This window comes from Giraffa tippelskirchi, chromosome 3, assembly GCF_054371585.1.
Source record: "Giraffa tippelskirchi isolate mGirTip1 chromosome 3, T2T-mGirTip1v1.2.pri, whole genome shotgun sequence".
Taxonomy (NCBI): domain Eukaryota; kingdom Metazoa; phylum Chordata; class Mammalia; order Artiodactyla; family Giraffidae; genus Giraffa; species Giraffa tippelskirchi.
In genome coordinates this window covers 13,128,121-13,154,097 of record NC_137277.1, presented here as the reverse complement: position 1 = coordinate 13,154,097, position 25,977 = coordinate 13,128,121, and the positions used below count along the sequence as shown (strand labels likewise).

Below are 25,977 nucleotides of genomic sequence, written 5' to 3'. Positions count from 1 at the left end.
ATCTTCCATGTGGTATGCGGGATCTTTTAGGTGCTTTTTGTTTGTTTGTTTGCTTGGTTTTTGTTTGTTTTGTTTAGTTTTTATATAGTTTTTCCATTCCACGTTGTTGAGATTTAGTCATGTTGATACGTATAGTTATAATTAAATTGATGAACAATATTCCATTAAATTCCTTAAACTACTTGTGTGTATCCACAAAAGTACTTATTTTGTTTATTATTAGTTTTTATAGTTTTCCATTTAGCATTGTCTTGAGATACAGTCAGGTTGATACAGATAGCTCTAGTTAATTTGTTTCTGTTACTATAGAAAAATCCCTAAAAGGAGTAAATTAGTTTATCTATTTTCCTATTTTAGCAAATTAAATTGTAACTAATTTTTAGTTGTTACAAACTATTGCAGTGAACCTATTTCTTTATGCAGATGTGCAAGTTATATTGTCAGAAATAGAATTTCACGATGGCTGAGTATACACATTTTCCACCTTGCCAAATATTTCCAGATTACTCTTTAAAAATGGTGGTGCTAGTTTTTATTGTTGTTGGCCATGTATGAATTACTGTTTTCCACATCTACCAACACTTGGTTTTTCCAATCTGGGTTTGAAATGACGTCTTAATATTTCTAATATTTTAACCAAAATCGAACAAGACATGGCATATTTTTATGTATTTATTTATTGGCCATTGGGATTTGTCTTATGTGAATTTTTAATATATTTATCTTTTGTTAGATTATCTTCTTAAACCTCTTTGTTGGAGTTCTGTTATATATTCTGTCATTTTATTTTTAGTTTTGTGTGTTGCAGATATCTTCTGCCAACCAGTTGCTTGCCTTTAACTTTATTAAATCTTTTGCAGTCTGTTGAAAGTTAGCTCAATTTTTTTTTTAAGAGATTTAAGAAATTCTTCCCTGCTCTGAAGTTCCAAAGATAATCTTGTTAAGTTCAGCTTTTTGGATTTAGGAATTCCAAGACTAGGGAATTATATCATAAAGAAAGGAAGTAATTTTACTTTTTTCATGTAAAAAACTGGCATCTCAATGCCATTTATTGAATAATTCAGTCTTGCCTCACTGCTCTGACTGCCCATCTCTTACATGTATCCAGTTCTAAGTTTAGGAGTTCTGTATTCTGTCCCACTGTCTTTGTCTTTCTAGACTGCCTTAATCATCATAGCTTTATCTTACATCTGCAGTGTGAGTGTTCATAGAACTTTCTTTAGAATTTCTCTGCTGCTGCTGCTAAGTCGCTAGTGCTGGTCTTTTTTTTTTTTTTTTTTTTAATGTGAATTTTTGAATGAATGTTTGTAAGCGTCCATTAAAAACCCCATGAGGGTGGTAATTCCCTGGTAATCCAGTGGTTAGGAATTTGCCCTCTCCCTGCCAAAGGCCCAGATTCAGCCCCTGGTTGCGGAACTGAAATCCCACAAGCCATGTGGCCAGTATAAAAAAGAAACAAAAAGCCCTATGGGGAATTTGATTGGAGCTTATTTGACTCTGTAGATAGATATGAAAATTGTTGTCTTAAAAAATCTATCTGACCATTTAAGTAGGTCTCTTGGTTTTATTACATTCTATGCAAAGATATTTGGTATATAATGTTAGCAGTTGTTAGTGTTGTAAATAGTGCTTTTTTAAAAAGTGAGTATTTTCTACTTGTTGGCTTTTGGAAACATTGTTAATTTGGGTATGTTGATCTTTACTCAGCAACTTTGCTGAAGCCTTGGTTAGTTTATAATTGGTGGTGTCTTGGATTTTCTGTGTAGATCTGTAGTCTTTATTCTTTATATGTCTTGAAGTAGAAAATATTTCTGTCTCCTGAGAAATTTTAAAAATTCAGAAAAATTGTTTGCCGCCAGATCAGGATACTTGGAAGGCAGTTTCAGCTAGTTAATTTGGGATGTATCTATATGCAAAGAGTTTTATTATCCATGTGGCCTGTGACATATATACACATAGTCTTGAGTTTTTCTTGACATTCATGTTGGTCTGTATAAGGGCATTTAGACGTTAAAAACTTCCCACTCCCATTTAGCGTAAATGTTACTGCTACTCTTGGATTTCACTCAGTTTATTTCCTTTTAGGAGGCGCAGGTCAGAATGGAGATGGGCTGCAGACCGAGCAGCTATTGTCAGCCGCTGGAACTGGCTTCAGGCTCATGTTTCTGACTTGGAATATCGAATTCGGCAGCAAACAGATATTTACAAACAGATACGTGCTAATAAGGTAAGGGATAAGTGTCTGGTCTTTTTCAGCCCAGCTAAAAACTATCATTATCCCCTTTTCCCCATCCCTCAATAACTCTTAACTATGTCAAAGAGAATGATTTAATGTGATCTGATATAGTGGTTTAATTTGTTTAAGAGCCTGGTGTTACTTAGCATAATGCAGACAACTCTGTTAGAATATAATGTTAGATTAGAATATGGGTTTAGAACAAAACTGTGTGTATATCTGGGCTAGCAGGGAACAATTAAAAGGAGGGTGGGGCACGATTTAAGGTAAGCCATTGGCCGTATCTGCATAATTGTTAGATATATGAAAAGGTGGTGATGACTGAGGGTTTTCATCTTTTTTCTTTTAATTATTTTTTTTTAACTTAAATGTGTTTCTGTTTTGCTGCTTAGCTTCCATTGCTTTCTTGAGGAAAAGTGGATTTTTTTCTGAAAGATAATTCAGGCAAGATTAGACTCTGGTGATTTCATTTTTCCCTTGTCCTGCTTGTGGTGGATTGACTCTTACCATACTGCTTTTGTCTTTAACAGTGATGCTTGTATAGTTTTTCTCCTGAAAAATCAAGTTATAAAAATGTCCTCTGCTTATTTGGGGTTTGACTGGGGGATCGATGTTCATGGAAAAGAAATCCATTCAGTAAATAGTTGAGTGCCTCCTGTGTACCAGCACTGTTCTCCTTAGTGGCAGCACGGGGACAAATAAAAATCCTCCTTTCATAGTGCTGAATTTCTTGCAAGGTACTTTTGGTATTAGTTTGATGCAGTAAACTCCCTTACTGAACATGTGGGTCTAGATGAAGCATCTTCTGCTCCTAAAAATAAGTGTCATGACACTTTTTTGTCCTGTCTTAGTGCTGGTCAAAGCCTTAAGAAAATTGCTATATACTGCAATTGTGAACTGCATGCATTAAATTAATTAGTAGGCCAGAAGTTAAAGGGTGACTAACTGCCAAGATGAACAAAAGAGTGAGAGTTTGAAGTAAAAGTTCTGCAGCCTCCCTAATATATTATATAAGCTTTTATTCCAAACATTATACTGGAGTGTTCTTTGAGCTTCTTCCCCAGATAGAGTTACATGTAATTATCCAGAAGTTCATTGGAACATAATATAATTGAGAGCAAAGTCCAGAGGATTTAACCTTTTTAAAAAAAAAATAATAATAATAATAATGGGTTCCCTTAGGATAGGGAACATGTTAAATCCTAACTAACTTTAAAAATTAGAGCAAATGAGGAATTAAACCTAAAAATATTCACAGAGGATGGTAAATGTTATGCTTTCCTTAGCTCTTTTTCACAAAATTAAGTGAGATTTGCAGGACATCAGCTGGAATGGTCACTAAAAAAAATATCTAGGAGATGGCTGAATATGCCTGTCCTGAAGAGAAAAACATTCTTGCTCAGTTTAGGGACACCTCATCACTGTCTGTGTCAAGACTTTTATAGCCAGTAATTAAGTGAGAATTTTTATATTTGAGAACTGGAGCCTCTTAGTAATAACTGAGATTATTAGAATAGTAGTCAGTCATATTTGTTGCTGTATCTATTACATTTGTATACAACTGTATGTATTGTGTGTATATACGGTCCTCATTATAAAACTACTATATCTAATAAACTCAAAGATGCTATTGATTGTAAGTGGCACCATTATGTGACAGTTACATTTCAGTCTCTCAGTCATGTCTGACTCTTTGCGACCCCATGAACTGCAGTACACCAAGCTTCCCTGTCCATCAGGGCAGGGAAGGCTCCATCACCAACTCCTGGAGCCTACTCAAACTCTTGTCCATCAGGTCGGTGATGCCATCCAACCATCTCATCCTCTGTCATCCCCTTCTCCTCCTGCCCTCAATCTTTCCCAGCATCAGGGTCTCTTCAGATGAGTCAGTTCTTTGCATCAGGTGGCCAAAGTATTGGAGTTTCAGCTTCAGCATCAGTCCTTCCAATGAATATTCAAGACTGATTCCCTTTAGGATTGACTGGTTGGATCTCCTTGCAGTCCAAGGGACTCTCAAGAGTCTTCTCCAGCACCACAGTTCAAAAGCATCAATTCTTCTGCTCTCAGCTTTCTTTATAGTCCAACGCTCACATCCATGCATGACTACTGGAAAAACCATAGCTTTGACTAGACGGACCTTTGTTAGTATGTTGTGTGCTGTCTAAATGACTAGACGGACCATTATGTTATGTGCCACTAAAATTATTTCATTTACATACTGTCCGTTGTAAGATGCACACTAATTTAGAAGATGTTGCTGCTGCTGCTGCTGCTTCTAAGTTGCTTCAGTCGTGTCTGACTCTTTGCGACCCCACAGATGGCAGCCCACCAGGCTCCCCCATCCCTGGGATTCTCCGGGCAAGAACACTGGAGTGGGTTGCCATTTCCTTCTCCAATGCATGAAAGTGAAAAGTGAAAGTAAAGTTGCTTAGTCGTGTCCGACTCTTTGCGACCCCATGGACTGAAGCCTACCAGATTCCTCCATCCATGGGATTTTCCAGGCAAGAGTACTGGAATGGGTTGCCATTGCCTTCTCCGAGAAGATGTTGAGATGCGAAAAAGTATATCTTAGAATTGATGAAATACTGTATATCAAATTCTTGAGAAACTGAGAAAATTGAAGTATAAAAAGAGAAACAAAAATATCATGGGGTATCTCTGTACCTTAATCTCAATTTTGCTGTTAAAACTGCTTTAGAAATCAATGAATGAATCTTTTTCAAACTCCCCACACACACACACCCCAAAAAAAACCCACCAAAACCCAAACTCAGAATTAACCTACTATGAACATTTGGGCGTTATTTTCTTCCATAGCTTTTTGTTTCCTGTGCACATAGATAATTTCTTTAAACATCGTCATGTTACATGTGCATCGTGAATATTTTCCTATTGTTTCTTGAGAAAACATTATTTTTTGTTGGCTACATTCTGTTAGCTTTTCTGGTTGACCCATTTCGGTTATGCTTTTTATTAAAATTATATGATAAAGATGCCTTCAGTTCAGTTGCTCAGTCATGTCCAACTCTTTGTGACCCCATGAACTGAAGTACACCAGGCTTCCCTGTCCATCAGGGTAGGGAAGGCTCCATCACCAACTCCCAGAGCCTACTCAAACTCATGTCCATCTCGTCGGTGATGCCATCCAACCATCTCATCCTCTGTCATCCCCTTCTCCTCCTGCCCTCAATCTTTCCCAGCATCAGGGTCTCTTCAGATGAGTCAGTTCTTCGCATCAGGTGGCCAAAGTATTGGAGTTTCAGCTTCAGCATCAGTCCTTCCAATGAATATTCAGGACTGCTTCCCTTTAGGATGGACTGGTTGGATCTCCTTGCAGTCCAAGGGACTCTCAAGAGTCTTCTCCAACACCGCAGTTCAAAAGCATCAATTCTTCACCGCTCAGCTTTCTTTACAGTCCAACTCTCACATCCATACGTGACTACTGGAAAAACCATAGCCTTAACTAGACAGACCTTTGTTGCCATATAAGTATCTTTACCAGAGTCACAGCATGGATTCTTCTATGTTTTTGATGCATACTTCAGAGAAGTGTTTTGGCCATGTGCCTCAGTTTACAGTCTCACTACCTGTGTGGGAAGATTCTCACTTTTGGTTCCTGCTTTATTCTTTAGCTTATAACTCAGTAATAATGACAGCAGTTTTGTGAAATTGTCAAAAATCTTCTTATTGTTGTTCAGTTGCTAAGTCGTGTCCGACTCTGTGGCATCCCCATGGACTGCAGCACTCTAGGCTTCCCTGGCCTTCAGTATCTCCCGTAGCTCAAATTTGTGTCCGTTGAGTCGGTGATGCTATCCAACCATCTCATCATCTATTGCCCCCTTCTCCTTTTGCCCTCAAACTGTATCAAAAGTCTTAGCTATCTCTGAATATCTGGAAAGTGATTGATTTGAAGTTTTGTGTATATATTGATTATCCATGAGTTTTTTATCATTCAGGGCATAATGTTATTACACCAGACCTGGACTTGGTATACCATTTTTGATTCTAGTTCTGACTTACCTGTCCTAACCTTGGGAAGAAAATTCACTAAACACATACTAGCATTAGTTTCATGATTTATAACAAGACAGTCTAGATTATAGTCCATTTTTTTTTGGTCTACAGTATGAATATACATCTTAAAAATTCTGACAGGAAGAATAAAAGTAGAACAATAATCGAAATAATATATCAGGAACATTTACGGCTTTATTAAATATTTATATGATGTCTTTTGGAAACAAATGTATTAGTTTCCTGGGGCTGCCGTACAAGGTTGCACAAATTGGATGGTAAACTTAAAACAACAGACATTTATTTTCTCGGAGTTCTGGAGGCTAGAATTAAATCAAGATGTAGGCAGGACTCTGCTCCTTTTGAAGATCTGAGAGAAAAAATTTCCTTGGCTTTTCATAAGCTTCTGGTGGTTGCTGGCAGTCTTTGGTGTTCCTCTTGTTTATAGCTGCATCACTCCAATTTCTTTCTCCATCTTCTCTCTTAGTGTGTCTATGTCTCCAAATTTCCCTCTTAAAAGGAAACCAATCAAATTGGGATTTAAGGCCCATACTAAACGGTTCTTTGTTCCTCTTTTTATCTTCATTTTAGCTTGATGATTGCAAAGACCCTGTTTCCAAATCAGGTCACATTCATAGGTTCCAGGTGTCAGATTTTTGGGGGCAAGCAGTAGAATTTCCCCCAAAGATAATTAACTTGTGTCTGATCTTCATGTATCACTATAGTGACAGAAGTCTTTCAACATTTCTGTGTGCTGAACACTGTACTAAACATTTTGCTGTTATTCACAAATTTAAAGATAAAGGATCAAAGAGATCAAGTGGTTTCTTCATGGTCATACAGCTAAGTGAGTGCAGAGCTGAGATTTGAGATTCTGACTCTGTTGTTCAGATTAGCACTTGGCTTAAATGCTTGACTATTTTATGAGTTACTGGAATAGGAGATTTTTTAACTCCTGTGTTCTAGTAAAAAGATTGGTGTTCTCCTTTCCCATTGTCCAAGATTAGCCAGAGTTATACAGGCGTTTTCATGAAATCTATGTTTGGTGGTCAACTGTACAGTTATAGTTTGTCTTTGGATGGGGAACTGGAGGGTAAGGTTTTTGAGAATAGTGATTCCTTCTGCTCTTTGGAGAGTGGGTACAGTTACTATGCTCTTCTCCATACTATTATGTCTTAACTTTCACAGCTTTTTAATTTTTTTAAAAAGATACTCCCATATATTAGAATGAGAAAGGAAAATAGCATCTGTACCATGAGTGCATACTATATACAAGTACATTCATGTGTGTTACTTAATGCAGAAAGCAACAGCTTACAGGCTTGTAAGAAGCAGAGCTGAATTTGAACTCAGGGCTCTAAATTTATCTGACCCCAAAGCATTTCCTGTCTAATGCATTCTGCTGTTGTATCCTTCTCATCATATCTCTTAAGCATATTTATTGAAATTTCATACCTGGTTTAATTGAAGGTGAATGCACAGGGACCATGCAGATTCTATTGGTAAAGGAGACTTCTTTCTTAATACACAATCTTCAACATTCACTTCTAGTACGAAATATTGTCTTTTTTTAACCCTTCTTTTGACTGATCTGTCAGATTCCACAGCCTTGCTAAGGATGAAAGGGTTAATTGGGAATGAGAGGTAGAAGAACTATAAAACTTATGATAGATAAGCTGCTGAATGGGAATAACCTGGAATACTTGTCTTCAGAATTGAGGTAAAACAGTTGCAATTCCATCTTAATGGAGATCTAAGGCCTTGTGGTTAGCCATGTCTTGCTTGCATAGCCCAAGATGATCTTTACATAGCCCAAGACAATCTTTTGGAGCTGGTCTACAGTGTGCCCACTGATCTATCTAAGATAGGCAGGAAAGTAAGTATGTAAAATTGCATCTTAATTTTGTTTTACAGATGAAGAGGTGTTTTGGTTTTGTGGGGTTGGTTTTTTTGTTTTTTAATACAAATTAGTTTTTTCTTTTCTTTCCTTTTTGCTTGCTTGTTTTTTCCCTGTTTTGTAATCAGACTTAGCACAGTTTCTGCTACCATTTTGTTCTTTTTCAACTGGCAGTCCACTCCAGTACTCTTGCCTGGAGAATCCCATGGACAGAGGAGCCTGGTAGGCTGCAATCCATGGGGTCGCTAAGAGTCGGACACGACTGAGTGACTTCACTTTCAGTTTTCACTTTCATGCATTGGAGAAGGAAATGGCAACCCACTGCAGTGTTCTTGCCTGGAGAATCCCAGGGACGGGGGAGCCTGGTGGGCTGCCGTCTCTGGGTCGCACAGAGTCGGACACGACTGAAGCGACTTAGCAGCAGAGCACTGTCATTGTAATACTTTGCCTTCCTGTCTGTCTGAGGTAGATGAAGGTAAACTCCTTATGAGTGGAATGTATTTTATTTATTTTCTTAAGGTTTCACACCACCCAACACATTGTAGACACCCAATAGATGTCTGAATGAAATTTATTTCATTATTTTTTCATTTATTCATTTATTTCACTGAGTGAAAAGATTTTAGCTATTTGTATACTTTTTATTTACCCATCTTCCTTTTAGTTGCTTTTATCCTTTTTGGTTTGAGATACAGTGCAAAGATTTAATGGTTGGTTTTGTATGCTATAGTGAACATACATAGATTTGGTGGTCAGACAAAGAATGCATATATGAAGGGTATCTACATCAGCATAGCACTTGAGTACATATTTACAGAAATAGATTTGATTAAAACTAATGTGTGTTGAAAAGACTTCTCAACAGGTAGGAACTCTATTGCTGTGGCAGAGGCTTGAAACTTTGAATTGAGTCTCTGACTCCCTTCCATCCCATCTCAGGAATCATATTTGCATAACTGATTGATTCTGTCTTCAAATATATATATCCAGAATCCAGTAACTTTGGTCTAAGCAGTTGTTTTTTCTGCTTCTCTGTTTGCTAGCCACTCATTTTTGTGTCAACACAGTAGCAAACTGATCCTTTTAAACTGTAAGTCAGATCATTTCCCACTTTTGCTTGAAACTCCAGTGATTTACCATCAGAATGTAAAAGCTGAAATACTCTCAAGGCCCTGCACCACCCCACCCCCACTTACTCTTCTAACTTAAGCTAAACTCAGTAACTCCACTCTTTCATTTTACTTCAGCCATACAAAATTCCTTACAGTCCTTAAACTTACCAAGGTGACTCCAGCCTTGAAACTGTTGCATTTGCTCTTCCTCCAGATATTCCCAAAGTTTGTTCCTTCTCTTTCAAATAATCACTTTTTCAGGTCATTTTACCCAGACTGCCTAATATGAAAGAGTGTGTATTGCCACTTTTTAATTTTCTCACTATTCTTTAGTTTTTTAGCATTTTAACACTTTCTAATAGGCCACGTGAATTGGCTTCCCTGGTGGCTCATTGGTAAAGAATCTCCCTGCAAATGCAGGAGATGCATATTTGATTCCTAGATTGGGAAGAATGCCTGGAGAAGGACATGGCAACCTACTCCAGTATTCTTGTCTGAGAAATCCCATGGGCAGGCTACATACAGTCCCTGGGATCACAAGAGTCAGGACTTAGCGACTAAACACCACCAGTAGGCTATGTAAATTTTATTTACTCACATATTGTTGATTGTCTTTGTCCCAGTATTAGAATTCTAAGCACTTTGAGAGATGAGTTTGGGCAGGGGTGGGCATGGGGAGAAGAATATGTCTTTCTTCCCGTACCCCCAGCACCTAAAAAATGTTGATGAATGGAGAAATGATGGCTTGATTTGAATGAATGAAAGCAAGAACAAAGAGTAACTGGTTCTAACTTTGTTGGTCAGTCACTCAGTCATGTTTGACTCTTTGGGACCTCATGGACTGCAGCACGCCAGGCTTCCCTGTCCTTCACCATCTCTCAGAGCTTGTTCATATTCACATCCATTGAGTCAGTGATGCCATCCAACCATCTTATCCTCTTGTCATCCCCTTCTCTTCCTGTCTTCAATCTTTCCCAACATCAGGGTCGTTTCTAGTGAGTTGACTCTTCGTATCAGGTGGCCAAAGTATTGAAGCTTCATCATCAGTCCTTCCAGTGAATATTCAGGACTGATTTTCCTTTAGAATTGGCTGGTTTGACCTCCTCACAGCCCAAGGGACTCTCAAGAGTCTTCTCCAACACCACAGATCAAAGGCATCGATTCTTTGGCACTCAGTCTTCTTTATGGTCCAGTTCTCACATCCGTACATGACTACTGGAAAACCCATAGCTTTGATTAGATGGACCTTTGGTGGCAAAGTAATGTCTCTGCTGGATCTAACTAACCCAGCTTGTATCCTTAGTTCTGCCTTACATTGGCCTATTGACATGACCTTCAACCTGCATCCTCCCTGGGTCTTTAAAATGATGGAGAATAAATAGTCCCTTCTAGGATTTTTAAAGCTTTCACTGGAGGATGTCTTTGTAGTCGCTCAGATGCTTTTTGGAAATGATTTGGTAGTTTAAGGGGAAAAAATTCCCTTTGAAAAATATTGTCTGTTTTATCTTGACTTACCTTCTCACCTAAGAAAAAATTATGTTGTAACTTTATATCTAATAGATTCATTTAGGCTTCTAGCTTTAATTAATAATTTAATATTTTCTCACTAAATGGGGGAGAGCTTTTAACTTAAAACTAAAAAAAAAAATTATATTGCATTTCCTTTCTTGGTGTATAACTCTGCTAGGGAATATGGGAGATATGAAAATACTTGTATTTTATCTAAGTCTTCAAGGATCTTACCAATTAGTTAACATTTAAACAGCAAATTGAGGCAACAAAAAATGAAATAAATAATTTAGCCTAAGGTTCTGCTCGGAAGTGAGATTTAAATATACAGGATGTAAAGATAAAATCATGAAGCCTTAAAAAGTCTGGCAGTGTGGATAAAGAAAATAAGGGGCTTGGTTAACCAGGGACATTTTCTTGGAAGGAGATGAGACTCGGCTTTGACAGGCTCTTTGAAAGGATGCATGATATTTGGGATAGATAAATGTAAGAAAAAGGCAGAAATCAGCATGAACAAAGACATAAGAACAGGTAGTGAATAGGTATATTTACCTACTACTTTGTAATAAGCCCCACCTCTCAACACCAGCAACTTCATATATATTCAGACATTTTCTAGGAGATAATGTGATTAGTGTTCAACTGTGAAAGTAGTTGGAGATAGCTAAATAAGGTAGGGACAGATTTTGGAGGACTTTAAATATCAAGATGAGTTTGGGCTAGCTTTATATAGGAAATGGGGAGGTGGTTTGGGCTTTTAAGCAGCAAAGATGTTGAATGCTGTATTTTGAGAAGGGAATGTTGTGCAAAATAAAAATAGCTGCTTTTTTTTTTACAAACAGTTTTTACTTTGAAATGGTAAAGTTTGTGAAGTCTATTTTATGCTTGTGATTAAAACAAGAAAATATTTTGCAGGAGAAGTTTTTAACCAGAGAAACCCCATTCTGAAGGCTAGGGCCAATATTTCTTGCTTTATTAATAACCTCTCCCTCTTTCTGAGAAGTCTGTACCCCATACTCTGTATAGGCTAGATATAGTCTTACTCCAGAATAGGAAACTATTGTTTCTCTTACTGGAGATGGGGGCTGGGGGTTCTGTTTTCCTTTCCTTTCAAGCTGAGGTAAAATTCCATTGTTCTTTATAGGCTAACCAACACCCGATCCCTCCAACTCCTACCATTGTCTTTACATCTATTTCATAGAGACTTTTGCGTTAGGGAGAACCCCAGGGACAGGATCATCTGGTTCATTGGCTCACAAGAGCCTATGTCATAATGACCTGAGGAGCTCCACTTGATACAGTCAAAATCTTTAGGCCCTAAAATCTATATTTTAGGATGTTCTCTAGGAGATTTTGATGCTGAGTCAAATGATTGAGTCTAGTATTTTTCAGTTCAGAGCTTGCACTAGGACTTACAGGGAAGCTTTTTAAAAACAGAATACCCAGCTCCTTACCCCAGAGACTCTTAGTTGATTTGATGTTGGATCTGGGCAGCTATAGTTTAATAAGGTTTCCTCCAGGTGATTCTAATGCAAACTTTCCACTTAGAGCCTCTTAATCAGTCAGATCTCCTTATTTTCTCAACTAGAGAACCAAAGACACAAAGCCTTGTCTCTTGCAATCCAGTCTTTCTGTTACACATTGTCATAACCTGATTTTGCCTGCCTCTACTTGCATTCATGGAAGATTCATTTGTGTTGTTTCGTTTGTTTTTCGAAGTAAGCTGGTTGGTACAAAAGTACTGTGGTTTCAGACCATGAATTTTAAATCATTATAACTAGGCTCAAATCTTTATTACTCAAAATGGGAACCATTATAATCAATACGATTTTGCCAACAAGAAATAAATTTATTCCTGTAATGTAAAAATCCATGTTTTTGGATTTAGTGAACTCTTGGGAAGCATTTTCTGCCTCCTGCTGGTTGTGGAAGCGTTTTCCCTGCAAAAAGTTATTGAGATGCTCGAAGAAGTGGTACTTGGTTGGCAAGAGGTCACGTGGTGAATATGGCAGATGAGGCAAAACTTTGTAGCCCATTTTGTTCAACTTCTGAAGCATTGGTTGTGCCATGTGCAATTGGGCCCATTCTGTTGACCAATGCTAGCTTCAGGCATTGCAGTTTTCATTGCATCTCTTCGATTTGCTGAGCATACTTCTCAGATGTAATGGTTTCACTGGGATTCAGAAAGCTGTAGTGGATCAGATGGGCAGCAGACCACCAAACAGTGACCATGACCTTTTTTTGGTGCAAGTTTGGCTTTGGGAAGTGCTTTGGAGCTTCTTCTTGGTCCAGCCACTGAACTGGTCATCACCAGTTGTCATATACAACCCACTTTTCATCACATGTCACAATCCAATCAAGAAATGTTTTGTTGCATAGAATAAGAGGAGATGACATTTCAAAAACGATGATTTTTTTTATTCTCAGTTAGCTCATGAGGCACCCACTTACAAGCCTTTTCACCTTTCCAACTTCCTTCAAATGCTGAACAACTGTAGAATGGTCAATGTTGAGTTCTTACTCCTAAGAGGATTAGGTTAGATGATCCTCTCAGCTGGTCATTGTCTCCTTCCGATGACTGACCACTATGCTCTTCATCTTCAAAGCTTTCCTTTGTAAAACTTATTGAACTCTCACTGCACTGTACTTTCATTAGTAGCTCCTAGGCCAAATGCGTTGTTGATGTTGCAAGTTGTCTTGGCTGCTTTACAACCCATTTTGAACTCAAATAAGAAAATCGCTTGAATTTGCTTTTTACCTAAAATCATTTCTATAAGCCTAAAATAAATATAAAATAAATAGAAAGTGATAAGTCATTAGCAAGAAAACATAAAGTGAGAAATGCACATTAAAATGATGTATAATGTAACCACATTTATTTTAAGAATGTTTTCCAGTATCAAATGGCAAAGTTCAACAATGCAAAACAGCAATTACTTTTGTACCAACCAAATAACTTCTGCCTTTAAAACCAAGCTGGGCCCATGCTGGCTGTGGAGAGGATTTATGGAGTCATTTAAAATTTCTTTTTATATTTTTTATTATCTGGGATGAATGTAAAATCTGAACTTGAAATTGTGGAGCAAGAACCTAATCTAGAGTGATACTTATGCTTGTGAGAAATGTGTGTTTGGAACAACTTTCTAAGTTTTTGGTTTCCAATATACTTACTGTAGAGACTGTTACACCTTTGTTTCATGCAGGGGGTGTGGTTGCTCAAATATTGTTGGTTTAGCTCGTCATTGTAGTACTTCTAGTTCTGTCATCCTTTAGCCACATTTGTGATCAAGTTAACTAGAAAAACTGCATTGCTGCTGTTAATATGGTATAGTCTGGTTGGTGATACAGGATAAGATACCATATTCTCAAAAAGACTCCAGATCTGGAAAGATGCTACAAGCCATGTTGGTTCAAACATTCATTTGGAAGAAAGAGGAAGCTTGGGTTTGAGTCTAAGGCCTTCCTCATGGCTACTTCTAGGCTTCTGTTGAAGTCACTCTTGGGAGAGCAAAGCTGTGCTGGTGGTCTATTTTGTTTCAGAACCACAGGATAAAGGAAGGGCCTCTGATAAACCAATCCCCTGCCCCTAACTCTTGATGTTAACTCCAATTTAATTTGTAACTTACACCACTTAAGCTGTTTTTCTCTCTGCCCTGCAGGGGTTGATAGTTCTTGGAGAGGCGCCTCCCTCAGAGCACACAACAACAGACTTAATTCTTCCACTTAGTTCTGAGGTGAAGACAGATCACGGGAATGAGAAATTGGTAAGTATAAAAGACAGAAAGGGGGAAATGAGCTGAGAATTTGCGGTATAGCTTCAGCACAGTTTATTCTCTGTAATAGGATCTTTACAGTGGCTGAAGGAGGGTGACTGTATCCCTTTTATCACTTAAACTCTGAATTCCTGAAAGGGCAGCACAGGGTCCCTCATGCATTTGTGTAGCCAACTTTAAAATTTTAAAAGCCCTTCTAACTCTCAAGACATTGCAGCCAGAGCAGGTACGACATTATGGAACATTACTGGAAATTAGGAGACCGTGTGGCTCTGATGCCTTTGACAACTAAGGTAACTGGAAATTTAACTTACAAAGATGTTGAAAATCCTGTCTGAATTACCCCTTTAATTCTGTAGTGAAGATGAAGCCATCGTTTTTTCATAATCTTTTGTATCTTTAGAGCCTAGGTCAAACCTCCATCTTAATGATTCCTTCCCTTTTTCTGTTTCTCCCAACACCAAAATTAATTTTTCCTTCTGAATTCCAAGACCACTTTAATTTCTTTCATTTTTAAGATTTTCCCCATGTCTTGTTTTTTATTTGATCTAAGGAAAACAAATAGGTATGTATATGAATGAAATTCAGTTTAGACTTACAGAAAAGTTGCAGAAGCAGTACAGGGTCCCTGCGTACTCTTTCTTCGCCCAACTTCCCCTAGTGTTAACAGCTAACATAGCCATTGTTCAATGTCAAAACCAGGAATTAACTTGCATACAGACTACAGATTTTATTCCCCTTTCACTCATTTTCTCACTTACGTGCACATGTGTGCACGACCCCCCTCCCCCCCATATTGGTCCAAAATCCCACATTCCGTATCGTTGTTATATCTCATCCAGTGTGTGAGAACACCTCAGTTTTTGTCTATCGTGACCTTGACACAACCGTGCTGGTAAGTTATTTCGTGTAATACTGCTTAGATTGGAGTCACCAGATGTTTTTCCATTAAAGGTTATGCCCTTTTTTTTTTTTTTTTTTTTTTTTTTGCAGTAATACCATTGAAGTGATATTGTCCCCTTCTCAGTATACCATACTAGGGGTACATGATGGTGGTGATAGCTTTTTCACTTGGTTAAGGTGATAACATGCCAGTAAAATTAGTATTGTTTCCTTTATAATTAACGACTATGTCATGGAGGGACGCTGTGCATTTTTCTGTTGCTTATTATATTTTAATCCACAGATTTTACCTGCAAAATTACTGCAGTGATTATTACTGTGGTGTTGACTAAATGGTGATTTTCTGTTTTCCACATTTGCTCATTGGAATTCTGCTAGGAGGAGCTGTCTTTTCTCCCTCTTTTGTTTATTTAGTTGGTTAGTCAGTTGTTGTGAAAATGCTGCACTCGATATGCCAGCAAATTTGGAAAACTCAGCAGTGGCCACAGGACTGGAAAAGGTCAGTTTTCGTTCCAGTCCCAAAGGCAATGCCAAAGAATGCTCAAACTACTGCACAGTTGCACTCATCTCACACGCTAGTAAAGTAATGCTCAAAATTTTCCAAGCCAGGCTTCAGCAATACATGAACCGTGAACTTCCAGATGTTCAAGCTGGTTTTAGAAAAGGCAGAAGAACCAGAGATCAAATTGCCAATATCTGCTGGATCATCAAAAAAGCAAGAGAGTTCCAGAAAAACATCTATTTCTGCTTTAATGACTATGCCAAAGCCTTTGACTGTGTGGATCACAATAAACTGTGGAAAATTCTGAAAGAGATGGGAATACCAGACCACCTGACCTGTCTCTTGAGAAACCTGTATGCAGGTCAGGAAGCGACAGTTAGAACTGGACATGGAACAACAGACTGGTTCCAAATAGGAAAAGGAGTACGTCAAGGCTGTATATTGTCACCCTGCTTATTTAACTTATATGCAGAGTACATCATGAGAAACGCTGGGCTGGAAGAAACACAAGCTGGAATCAAGATTGCTGGGAGAAATATCAATAACCTCAGATATGCAGATGACACCACCCTTATGGCAGAAAGTGAAGAAGAGCTAAAGAGCCTCTTGATGAAAGTGAAAGAGGAGAGTGAAAAAGTTGGCTTAAAGCTCAACGTTCAGAAAACTAAGATCATGGCATCTGGTCTCATCAGTTCATGGGAAATAGATGGGGAAACAGTGTCAGACTTTATTTTTTTGGACTCCCAAATCACTGCTGATGGTGATTGCAGCCATGAAATTAAAAGACGCTTACTCCTTGGAAGGAAGGTTATGGCCAACCTAGATAGCGTATTTAAAAGCAGAGACATTACTTTGCCAGCAAAGGTCCGTCTAGTCAAGGCTATGGTTTTTCCAGTGATCATGTATGGATGTGAGAGTTGGACGGTGAAGAAAGCTGAATGCTGAAGAGTTGATGCTTTTGAACTGTGGTGTTGGAGAAGACTCTTGAGAGTCCCTTGGACTGCAAGGAGATCCAACCAGTCCATCCTAAAGGAGATCAATCCTGGGTGTTCATTGGAAGGACTGATGTTGAAGCTGAAACTCCAATACTTTGGCCACCTGATGCAAAGAGTTGACTCATTGGAAAAGACCCTAATGCTGGGAAGGATTGGGGGCAGGAGGAGAAGGGGACGACAGAGGAGGAGATGGTTGGATGGCATCACTGACTCGATGGACATGGGTTTGGGTAGACTCCTAGAGTTGGTGATGGACAGAGAGGTCTGGTGTGCTGCAATTCATGGGGTCGCAAAGAGTCAGACACGACTGAGCGACTCAACTGAGTCAGTTGTTTATTTCAGAAATGTTTTTATGGTTGTTAATTTTATTTTATGGATTATTAACTACTACTGTTTTTCATTGCTCACTTCCAAGTGTCCCACCTTTTGGCATTGGGACCTCTTTTCTCAGATTGGTGCCCATGTCCTTTCAATGTACCCTCGTTGCATTTTGAGTATTCACTTTCTCCACCCAAAAATATCCCAGAGTCATCTTGTATTGTACTTAATCCAGCCCTGGTTCTTTTTTATTGGAGACCAGATGTTTGAGACTACAATCTGGATACTTGTTACGCTCACTGCTGCTGCTAAGTCACTTCAGTCGTGTCCGACTCTGTGCGACCCCATAGACGGCAGCCCACCAGGCTCTGCTGTCCCTGGGATTCTCCAGGCAAGAACACTGGAGTGGGTTGCCATTTCCTTCTCCAATGTATGAAAGTGAAAAGTGAAAGTGAAGTCGCTCAGTCATGTCTGACTCTCAGCGACCCCATGGACTGCAGCCTACCAGGCTCCTTTGTCCATGGGATTTTCCAGGCAAGAGTACTGGAGCTCACTGCTACTTGATATTATTGCTTCTATCTGAGACTTCTCAACACAGCTAGGAAATACATTAAACACACATATTTATTTTGTTATCTACCCATCTGTATATAAGCACTCAAAACCATGAGTTTATACTAATACCAATCTAACACCAATCCCTTCCTCCTTTCTTACCATACCAGTCTAACACTAATCCCTTCCTCCTTTTTTACCATACCGACCTAACACCAGTCTCTTTCTCCTTCCTTACTGATAGCTATTTGTTCAGTCCTAGTACCATAGAAAGTAGTTTCAGAATTGCCATCTTATACTCCTGTGAGAAATATCTTTACTAACCAGAGTACAATATTGTATACAGTACGTTAGCTCAATGATATACAGTCAAAATAACTATTTCCTGAAGTTATACTTATGTTAGTTCTTTTCCTCTTCACATCTTTCAGTATGAGTATGCAATTATTTTGTAATACAGTTAGGTTCTTTTGTTACTATAGTATTTCACTTCTTGTTGCCCACACACACAGTAGTTGATATTTATTAGTTTTTGAGTATGTGAAACATACTACGGTGCTAAGAGTTAAAGCTATACAAAAGACTGTAGCCCTGTTCCTGTTTCCACCTTTTTTCCATTGTGTTCCCACCTTCTTCCAGTTTCATTAGTTTTTGCACTGTCCTTCCTTCCTATATTTCTGCTGCACAAATAAGCAGATACATGTGTATTTCCTTATATCTCCTTTCTTACAGGAAAGCTAATTACTGGGTAAATATTTTTTAAAAGACTAGGTTTGAGTTTTTTGTTTTACCAAAAGGATTGCTTCTGTGGCTTTTGACAATGCAGTCATTGTTTGTTTGCTTCTATTTGCAAAATAAGTCTCATTCTTTTATCCTTTCCTTACTTAAAGCATGCAAAAATCTAAACTGTTACTTTTTCTTTTTAAGTGTGCAAGGTATAATCTTCCTACCATTGGTAACACATTAGGACTTTTAAAATAAGTTGCATGCATGCTAAGTTTCTTCAGTTGTGTCTGACTCTTTGTGACCCCCTGAACTGTTGTTGTTCACCAGGCTCCTCTGTCCATGGGGTTCTCCAGGCAAGAATACTGGAGTGAGTTGCAATGCCCTTCCAGATTGAAGGTCTGCCGACCCAGATCAAAGCTTGTATCTCTTATGTTTCCTTCATTGGCAGGTGGATTCTTTACCACTAGTGCATATTGGGCTGTGGATAAATATGTAATTGCAAAAAGTCTTATAAATTCTTACTGTTCAGTAGAAAGATTTTCAACAGTGTTGGTAAATATAGATATTAGATTTAGTAGTCTTTGGACTTGTATTATGCTGGTTTAATTTTTAGAAATGAATAGTTCAAGGTTGTTTTAATATAATTATAGTTTATATTTTAACCTCAGTATAGAGACAGGAAAGTGAGGCACATAGTCCCATTTTACATATACAGAAGTTGAAGCCTCGATAAGTAGCTTGGTGGAAAGTTCCATTTTCACTTTAGCACAATTTCTTGACCATGGTGCTAGTTCATGAAAGTGACTGGTGTACTCTTTGTGGACCAACAATATTTTGTTTATTTTAAGCAAAACTATGCTGGATATCATTGAGATAGAGAGCATTTTAACCCAGGAATGAAAATTGAATTCTCTATCCAGGTAGCCTTTTCTTTCCATTTTGATAACATTTGTCAGAAAGCAATATCGAACCAGAACAGAACTGTTCATTTTTCTAGACAAACAAAGAAAAATGGTATTTCAAGCAATGATGGCATGGCATTACTTAAATGACTAAAGTAAAGATACATACACATGTCTTGCATTACACATTTAGAGATTCATTGTGTGTTTTTAAGTTGTGTGCGTTTTGATTTTTTACCCTTTTACTTTCTCTACTTTTTAGTAAAAGAATTTTAGTGGACATGAGTTCTTAGACCCCAGAAAAACCTATCCCCAATAAACCTTAATTTAATCTATTTTTTCTTTAAGGGCTCTTTGTCACACTTCATTGATCTGGCCAAGAGGATAGAGCAATGAATCAAACAGATGCCTGTTTTTATAGGAATAACAAAATGAAATCTCACTGCTGTGTTAATCATTTCATGCCGTACATCTGACCCTTTCAATCAGGGGGAAAAATCACTTCAGTAACCCTCCTTGCTACCTTTAAGATAGCCCCAGAAGGTAATCTCCTGGGGCTCTACTTTAGAAAAAAGGGGGTTTACGGAAGTACTCTGTATACCACTTCGGGTTTTCTACTCTCCCTGGTGTCAGATGCATGTACCCTCAGAGTGTATCTGAATATCACGTAAAGCTTGAGAGAAGCTCTGTAACAACTCCTGTTTACACTTTCCCATTGGATGACAAGTATCTGAGTCATGCTTTAGTGTCCTGAAAATACTAATGATGTAAACCACTGCAATAGTAACAGTCAAGCTATTTCTCTACCCTGTCTTTGAAGCCTTTTGGACTGCAAGATAAGGGGTGTTCACTTTTTCTTAAGGCAATGTGAATGCATTTAAGAAGCGCTAAGTAAAATTACGTGTGACCATGCAATGACACTCCACTCCGGTACTCTTGCCTGGAAAATCTCATGGACGGAGGAGCCTGGTAGGCTGCAATCCATGGGGTCGCTAAGAGTCGGACACGACTGAGCGACTTCACTTTCACTTTTCACTTTCATACATTGGAGAAGGAAATGGCAACCCACTCCAGTGTTCTTGCCTGGAGAATCCCAGGGACGGCGGAGCCTGGTGGGCTGCCATCTGTGGGGTCGCACAGAGTCGGACACAACTGAGGTGACTTAGCAGTAGCAGCAGTGAGTTGTATTTTTCTAGATGAAACACTATTAGAGGATTGGGGTTAATATTTTAAGCTCTTTGAATTTGAGAATGGATGATGAACCTAGTTGCCCCAGTGCCCTGCTTTTGGACTTGAGGGTGATTAACACGTAGAATATCCCAGGGTTTTTAAGCAGATCCCTTATAAATATTCAATGCCTACTTACATGGTTGAAACTGAAATCCAAGCACATTTCCTCTCTGACTTTCTTGCACTTAATTGCTGTGTGCTTCTGTATCCTTGACTAACATTTCTGTGCTAAATGTTTTGCCTGTTGACTTCTGTTTTAATTTAGGGAGTGAATTACCCCCAGGAAAGTTCAGGTTTCTCTAAGAAAAACAATAAAATGCACATTGAGGACTAATGACCTTTACATTTACTATACACCTGTAGTCATGAAAAACAATAGGTTAATTATAAGAAAGGTAAACTTGTTTTGAAATGAGATTTTGTTAAAGAATGGCAACATTTTGTCTTGACAGGTGTCTTGGTTGGTGGTTAGTTCTCCATAGTCCCTAGAAAGTAAATCTTAATCAAATGGAGAGTCAACCTATTACTTAAACGTGGGACCTTGTGAAAACATGTAGATACATAAACCAGATCTCTGTTGCAATTTAATGCTAAAAGCTATTGTTTTAAGTGAATATAAAGTTGACACATTCTTTAGATCAGTACCAGAAAGTTCATAGTCATAGATAGCATTTTCACGTTGGCAGGAGACTTTTTTCATCTAAAGCAGAACTTTTGAAATCTAGGAAAGCTGTAACATGGCTGGTGTTACACATCTGCTGGTTAATACCAGCCTGAATTTTTAAATCATTTGTTCTTTGTTGTACCATAATGTTAATATTTGTTTGGGCCTTTTGAGGTGTTCCCTGAATAGTAAATCCTCACTAGCATTCAGGAGGATATTTGGGTTTATCTCTATCTCGCTCACTCTCTCTCTCTTTTTTTTTTTTTGTAAAAATATCTAAATATAAAGAAAACTTCAGTATTCGTCTTATTCTGCCTCTGTAACACTATTTTTACCTTGTCGTTTTCTGTATTACATTTTTAGTCAACACAATTGTATTAAAAATATTTTGGATTTAACCCTTATGATTATTTTCAATATTCTTATTTTGTATACCACATTTTGTAACTGTGCCTCGGGTGTTGAGTATTTAGCTTATTGATCCATATCATTGCAGTGACTGCCGTTATGTATAAGATTTTGGGGGACGTTTTGTTATTTCTTTAAGATAGACTTTAAGAGGGAGTAAAATACTTTGTCAGAAGATACAAACATCTTTGCAACTCGTTGTTGTTCAGTTGCTAAGTCACATCTGACTCTTTGCAACCTCACGGACTGCAGCAGTCCAGGTCTCCCTGTCCTTCACTGTCTCCTGGAGTTTGCTCAGACTCATGTCCATTAAGTTGGTAATGCCATTCAACCATCTTATCCTCTGTCGCCCCCTTTCCCTCCTGCCTTCTATCTTTGCCAACATCTGGGTCTTTTCCAGTGAATCAGCTCTTCACATCAGGTAACCAAAGTACAACTCTTACACATACTTTCCAGGAGGAAATCAGTGTGACTTTTAAGGCAGTGAGTACGTGAGCCAAATGTACCATGATTTTGGTGTCGTTGACTAATACAATTAATTGTTCAAGGTACAACAGTAAAAGTATAGGGAATCAACAAGGAAGACAGAACACTTTCCCAGTGTTTACTCATTGTGATTTACTCATGTGTCTTGTCTGTCTGTATTCCTTGATCTAGATTTTTGGATAATTTGTATTACATTTTTAAAATTAGCTTCCCAATCTCTTGTTCTTTCTTGAGATTGCTCTCAGGTCTTCAGATCCTTCCGTTTTTTTCTCCTTGTAGGTATAAAGATCAAAAAAGAAATTCAACAATACTGATAAGTAGAATTTCAGCATCAAAATATTGGCTTTGTTACATCCTGATAGCAGTTACAGGAAAGGGAACATCAAAACACCCCAAAGTCAGTTTGAATGTAAGGAGGAGACAGGGACCACAGCCATTTTCTGATAGCCCTCGGATAACTGAACTGTGGCTTTATTGCCAGTACCTCAGATGCTCCATGTGATTGACATCTCATGGCTGCCCCTACCCCTTTTAACCTGTGGTGTGTGTTCAGTCACTCAGTTGCATCCAACTCTTTGTGACTCCTTGGACTCTAGCCCGACAGGCTCCTCTGTCCATGGAATTTTCCAGGCAAGAATACTGAAGCAGGTTGTCGTTTCCTACTCCGGGGGATCTTCCTGACCCAGGGATCGAACCCTGGGTCTCCTACGTTGGTAGCAGATTCTTTACCACTTGTGCTACTTGGATAGCCCCTTTTAGCCTAGTAAATATCATTTGTTTTGAAATAGCGAAATTCAAAATTTTGCAGAATTTTTTCCCCCACCTTCCTTTTTTCATTTTATATTTAAAATTCTAAGCGTATACCATTGACTCTTGAACAACACTGGATTTAATCCACTTGTAGTGTGTAGTCGGCCCACTCTATCCATGGTTCCTCCACATCACCAAATTCAACCAGCTGGAGTGTGTACTGTGTAGTAATGTAATATTTACTGTTTAAAAATAGCCACGTATAAATGGACCCATGCAGTTCAGATTCAAAAATTGTTTTAAAGTCAACTGAATTTGATTTGTATAATCCAGACAGTAGTTCCTACCTGGTAGCATTAGTTATTAGTTACTCATTGACATTTTATTAATTATTTCTTTTATTATATATATATTTAGTATAGTTTTCTAGAAACAAGCTTCCAACATACTCTGTGAGGTTAAGCAGGTATTAACTATATTTAAATATACTCTTAATTGTCTTGCTACTGAAATTATATACCCTTCTTGACTTTTAGGTTGAAAACTTGAAGACTCTTGTTACTATGTAATTGTTTTGCTGTGCTTCCATTCCATGGAATCATTAGGCCATTTCCCTCTCAGTTTTAGTCTGTTAAATATTTTAATTCCTCACCTCTCCTCTACAAAGCAAAACCTGATTCTCTTAATTTTTTTTTCCCCTCAGTCATACGAGGGGTTTTTTTTTTAAGGCCGGAAAATGCATTCATTTGGAATTTGTTAAGACTTCAGCCCAGGAGTCACAAATCCAAGAAATACTGAAATTGTGTTCCACAAATGAGTTGTTTGTCAAGCTGCTCGGGAGAAATTTTAGGTGTTTCATTTAAGTGAAATGGTGCTGCTTTTCAGGCTAATGCTGTTAAATGTTGATGATGTATTTTTGTTTTTCTTCTATTAAGATCGAATCTGTTTCTCAGCCACTGGAAAACCACGGTGCCTCTGGTCATCCTTCAGAGTCACTGTCTGCTAAATCGTGTGGAGCGTTGAGACCTGTCAATGGAGTTATTAATACGTAAGTTTATCTCTTCTGCATACTTCTATATGCTCATCAGGCTTATAAAAGATGAATTTGAGGCTTAGTTATCTCCAGCCAGGACTAACCCTGCTTTAAAGAAGCAGAAACCTTATTATTTCGTAATATTGTGCATGCCTCCACCTGTAGCAAGTATATTTTAAGTAGCATGCTAATGTATTTTCCTGTTACTTACTGTGGCCTAAAATCGTCACAGTATGGAGAAAAATTGAAAGTCCTAAAGTTATTATGAATTGTTGTGATTAGCTCTGTCTTTGTAGAAGTAAAATCCTCTACTGTAGAACAGATTAGAGTCCTAAAGTCTGTAAATCTGTATTTTTGAAAGATAAGGAATCCTTCTCCAAGTGAACAGTGAGTACACATCCCTAATAGGCAAGATTCACCAGTAGAACTGGTTCTCAGGCAGCTTATTAACATTTGCAAAAGTTTGTCATTTTCTTACCAGTTGTAATTTTCTAGACTTTTAAAAATTTATGTTTTTGTTGTTGAAGAAAGCTGAAATCACTTAGAACCTCCTGCGTTCACTTACTGACCTTTGCATTTTCGAGACACGATAGAGTAACATCCACTAAGAGTCTTACAAATAAGCACAGACATTGCATCCCCATTTAGATTAGCAGACAGCAGCATCAAGAGGTGATCTCTGTGTGCTCTAGAACACAGTACTGGAGTGTCTGTAAACATTTGCAAGTAGAGGTGGTTGAACCAATATTAGAGGCTTTGTTTCTTTCTGTCTTCTATGAAGTAAATATTCTTCCTTCCCCTTGTGTAGTCTTCAGCCTGTCTTGGCAGACCACATTCCAGGTGACAACTCTGATGCTGAGGAACAGTTGCATAAAAAGCAACGACTGAATCTAGTTTCTTCATCAACTGATGGCACCTGTGTGGCAGCCCGAACCCGTCCTGTGCTGAGCTGTAAGAAACGGAGACTTGTTCGACCCAGCAGCATTGTGCCTCTTTCCAAGAAGGTCAGTACCAGTGAGACTTGGTCCTTGTTAAAGTGAGCCAGATACTCAGGTAGAGGTACTAGTCCTTGCCAACTTTGGTTCATTTAACCAGTGTTTTCCACACTTGGCTAACTAATAAGACTTCCCGCAGAGCTTTAAGATACTAGGTTCCCGAGCCCTGTTTCCTAGAGATTCTGGTTCGATTTGCTCTGAAGTTGGGTCAAAAAGCTAGAAAGCTCCTAGGTGACTCCTCAGCCAGGTTTGGAAACAGTTGGCTTGGGATTTTTAATAGAAATGGGAGAGAGCAGTTGTGAGTTCTGCCATCAATTACATGAAGGAGAGCAGTGTGTCTTCTTACTGTTTTTACTGAAAATGGCAGTGTGGAATGCTTTACTTTTAATTAAGAATCTCCATTAAAATCTCTTAAGTTGATGATACTAAACAAATGTTTGTCTTCACAGACAAAATGGAAATTATTTTGCATTTACAGGAAACTTTCGATTGCTGACTCTTCAAATAGCAGGGTTGGATTTATTCTAAAACCAGTGAAATAGTACTCCAGTAAAAAAAAAAAAAAACAAATGATTAAGAGGATTAACTTTGAAGAGGACAAATTTTGGGTTGAAATGTGGCACTGCCACTTAGATGGAGCATGTTAACACCCCACTCCACCCCAGAATGCTTCAGAGATCTCATAGGGTTGTGTGAAGATTAAATGAAATGTATGTATGTAATTTGCTTTGAGGGTATCTGGCTGATAAGTTTTACTAGTACATGGTGTCTGATGGTGTTAACACTTTTATTTTTATTAATTCATTTATTCAACAACAACAACAAATTTTGAGCTCCTCCAGTAAGCTGTTATAGAGCTCTGTGCACTGAGGGTACAACACTAAAAATAAACCATACAAAAATTCTTATCCTTGTGAAATAATCTAAAGGGTAGAAACAGAAAATAATACATGAACATCTATTGTTTTA

The 25,977-nt window shown here is 38.2% G+C and overlaps 1 protein-coding gene across 12 annotated transcripts in view; it reads left to right on the top strand.

Moving 5' to 3' along the window:
* The window catches only part of KANSL1 (KAT8 regulatory NSL complex subunit 1), a 178,136-nt gene that overhangs the window by 120,255 nt on the left and 31,904 nt on the right, over window positions 1-25,977 (top strand). For all 12 annotated transcript variants that reach the window (XM_081576459.1, XM_081576452.1, XM_081576460.1 and 9 more), the window contains 4 exons: window positions 2,086-2,227; window positions 14,428-14,532; window positions 23,916-24,028; window positions 24,822-25,017. In XM_081576459.1, coding sequence (XP_081432585.1) covers window positions 2,086-2,227; window positions 14,428-14,532; window positions 23,916-24,028; window positions 24,822-25,017 — 556 coding nt within the window. The remainder of the gene's footprint in view (window positions 1-2,085; window positions 2,228-14,427; window positions 14,533-23,915; window positions 24,029-24,821; window positions 25,018-25,977) is intronic.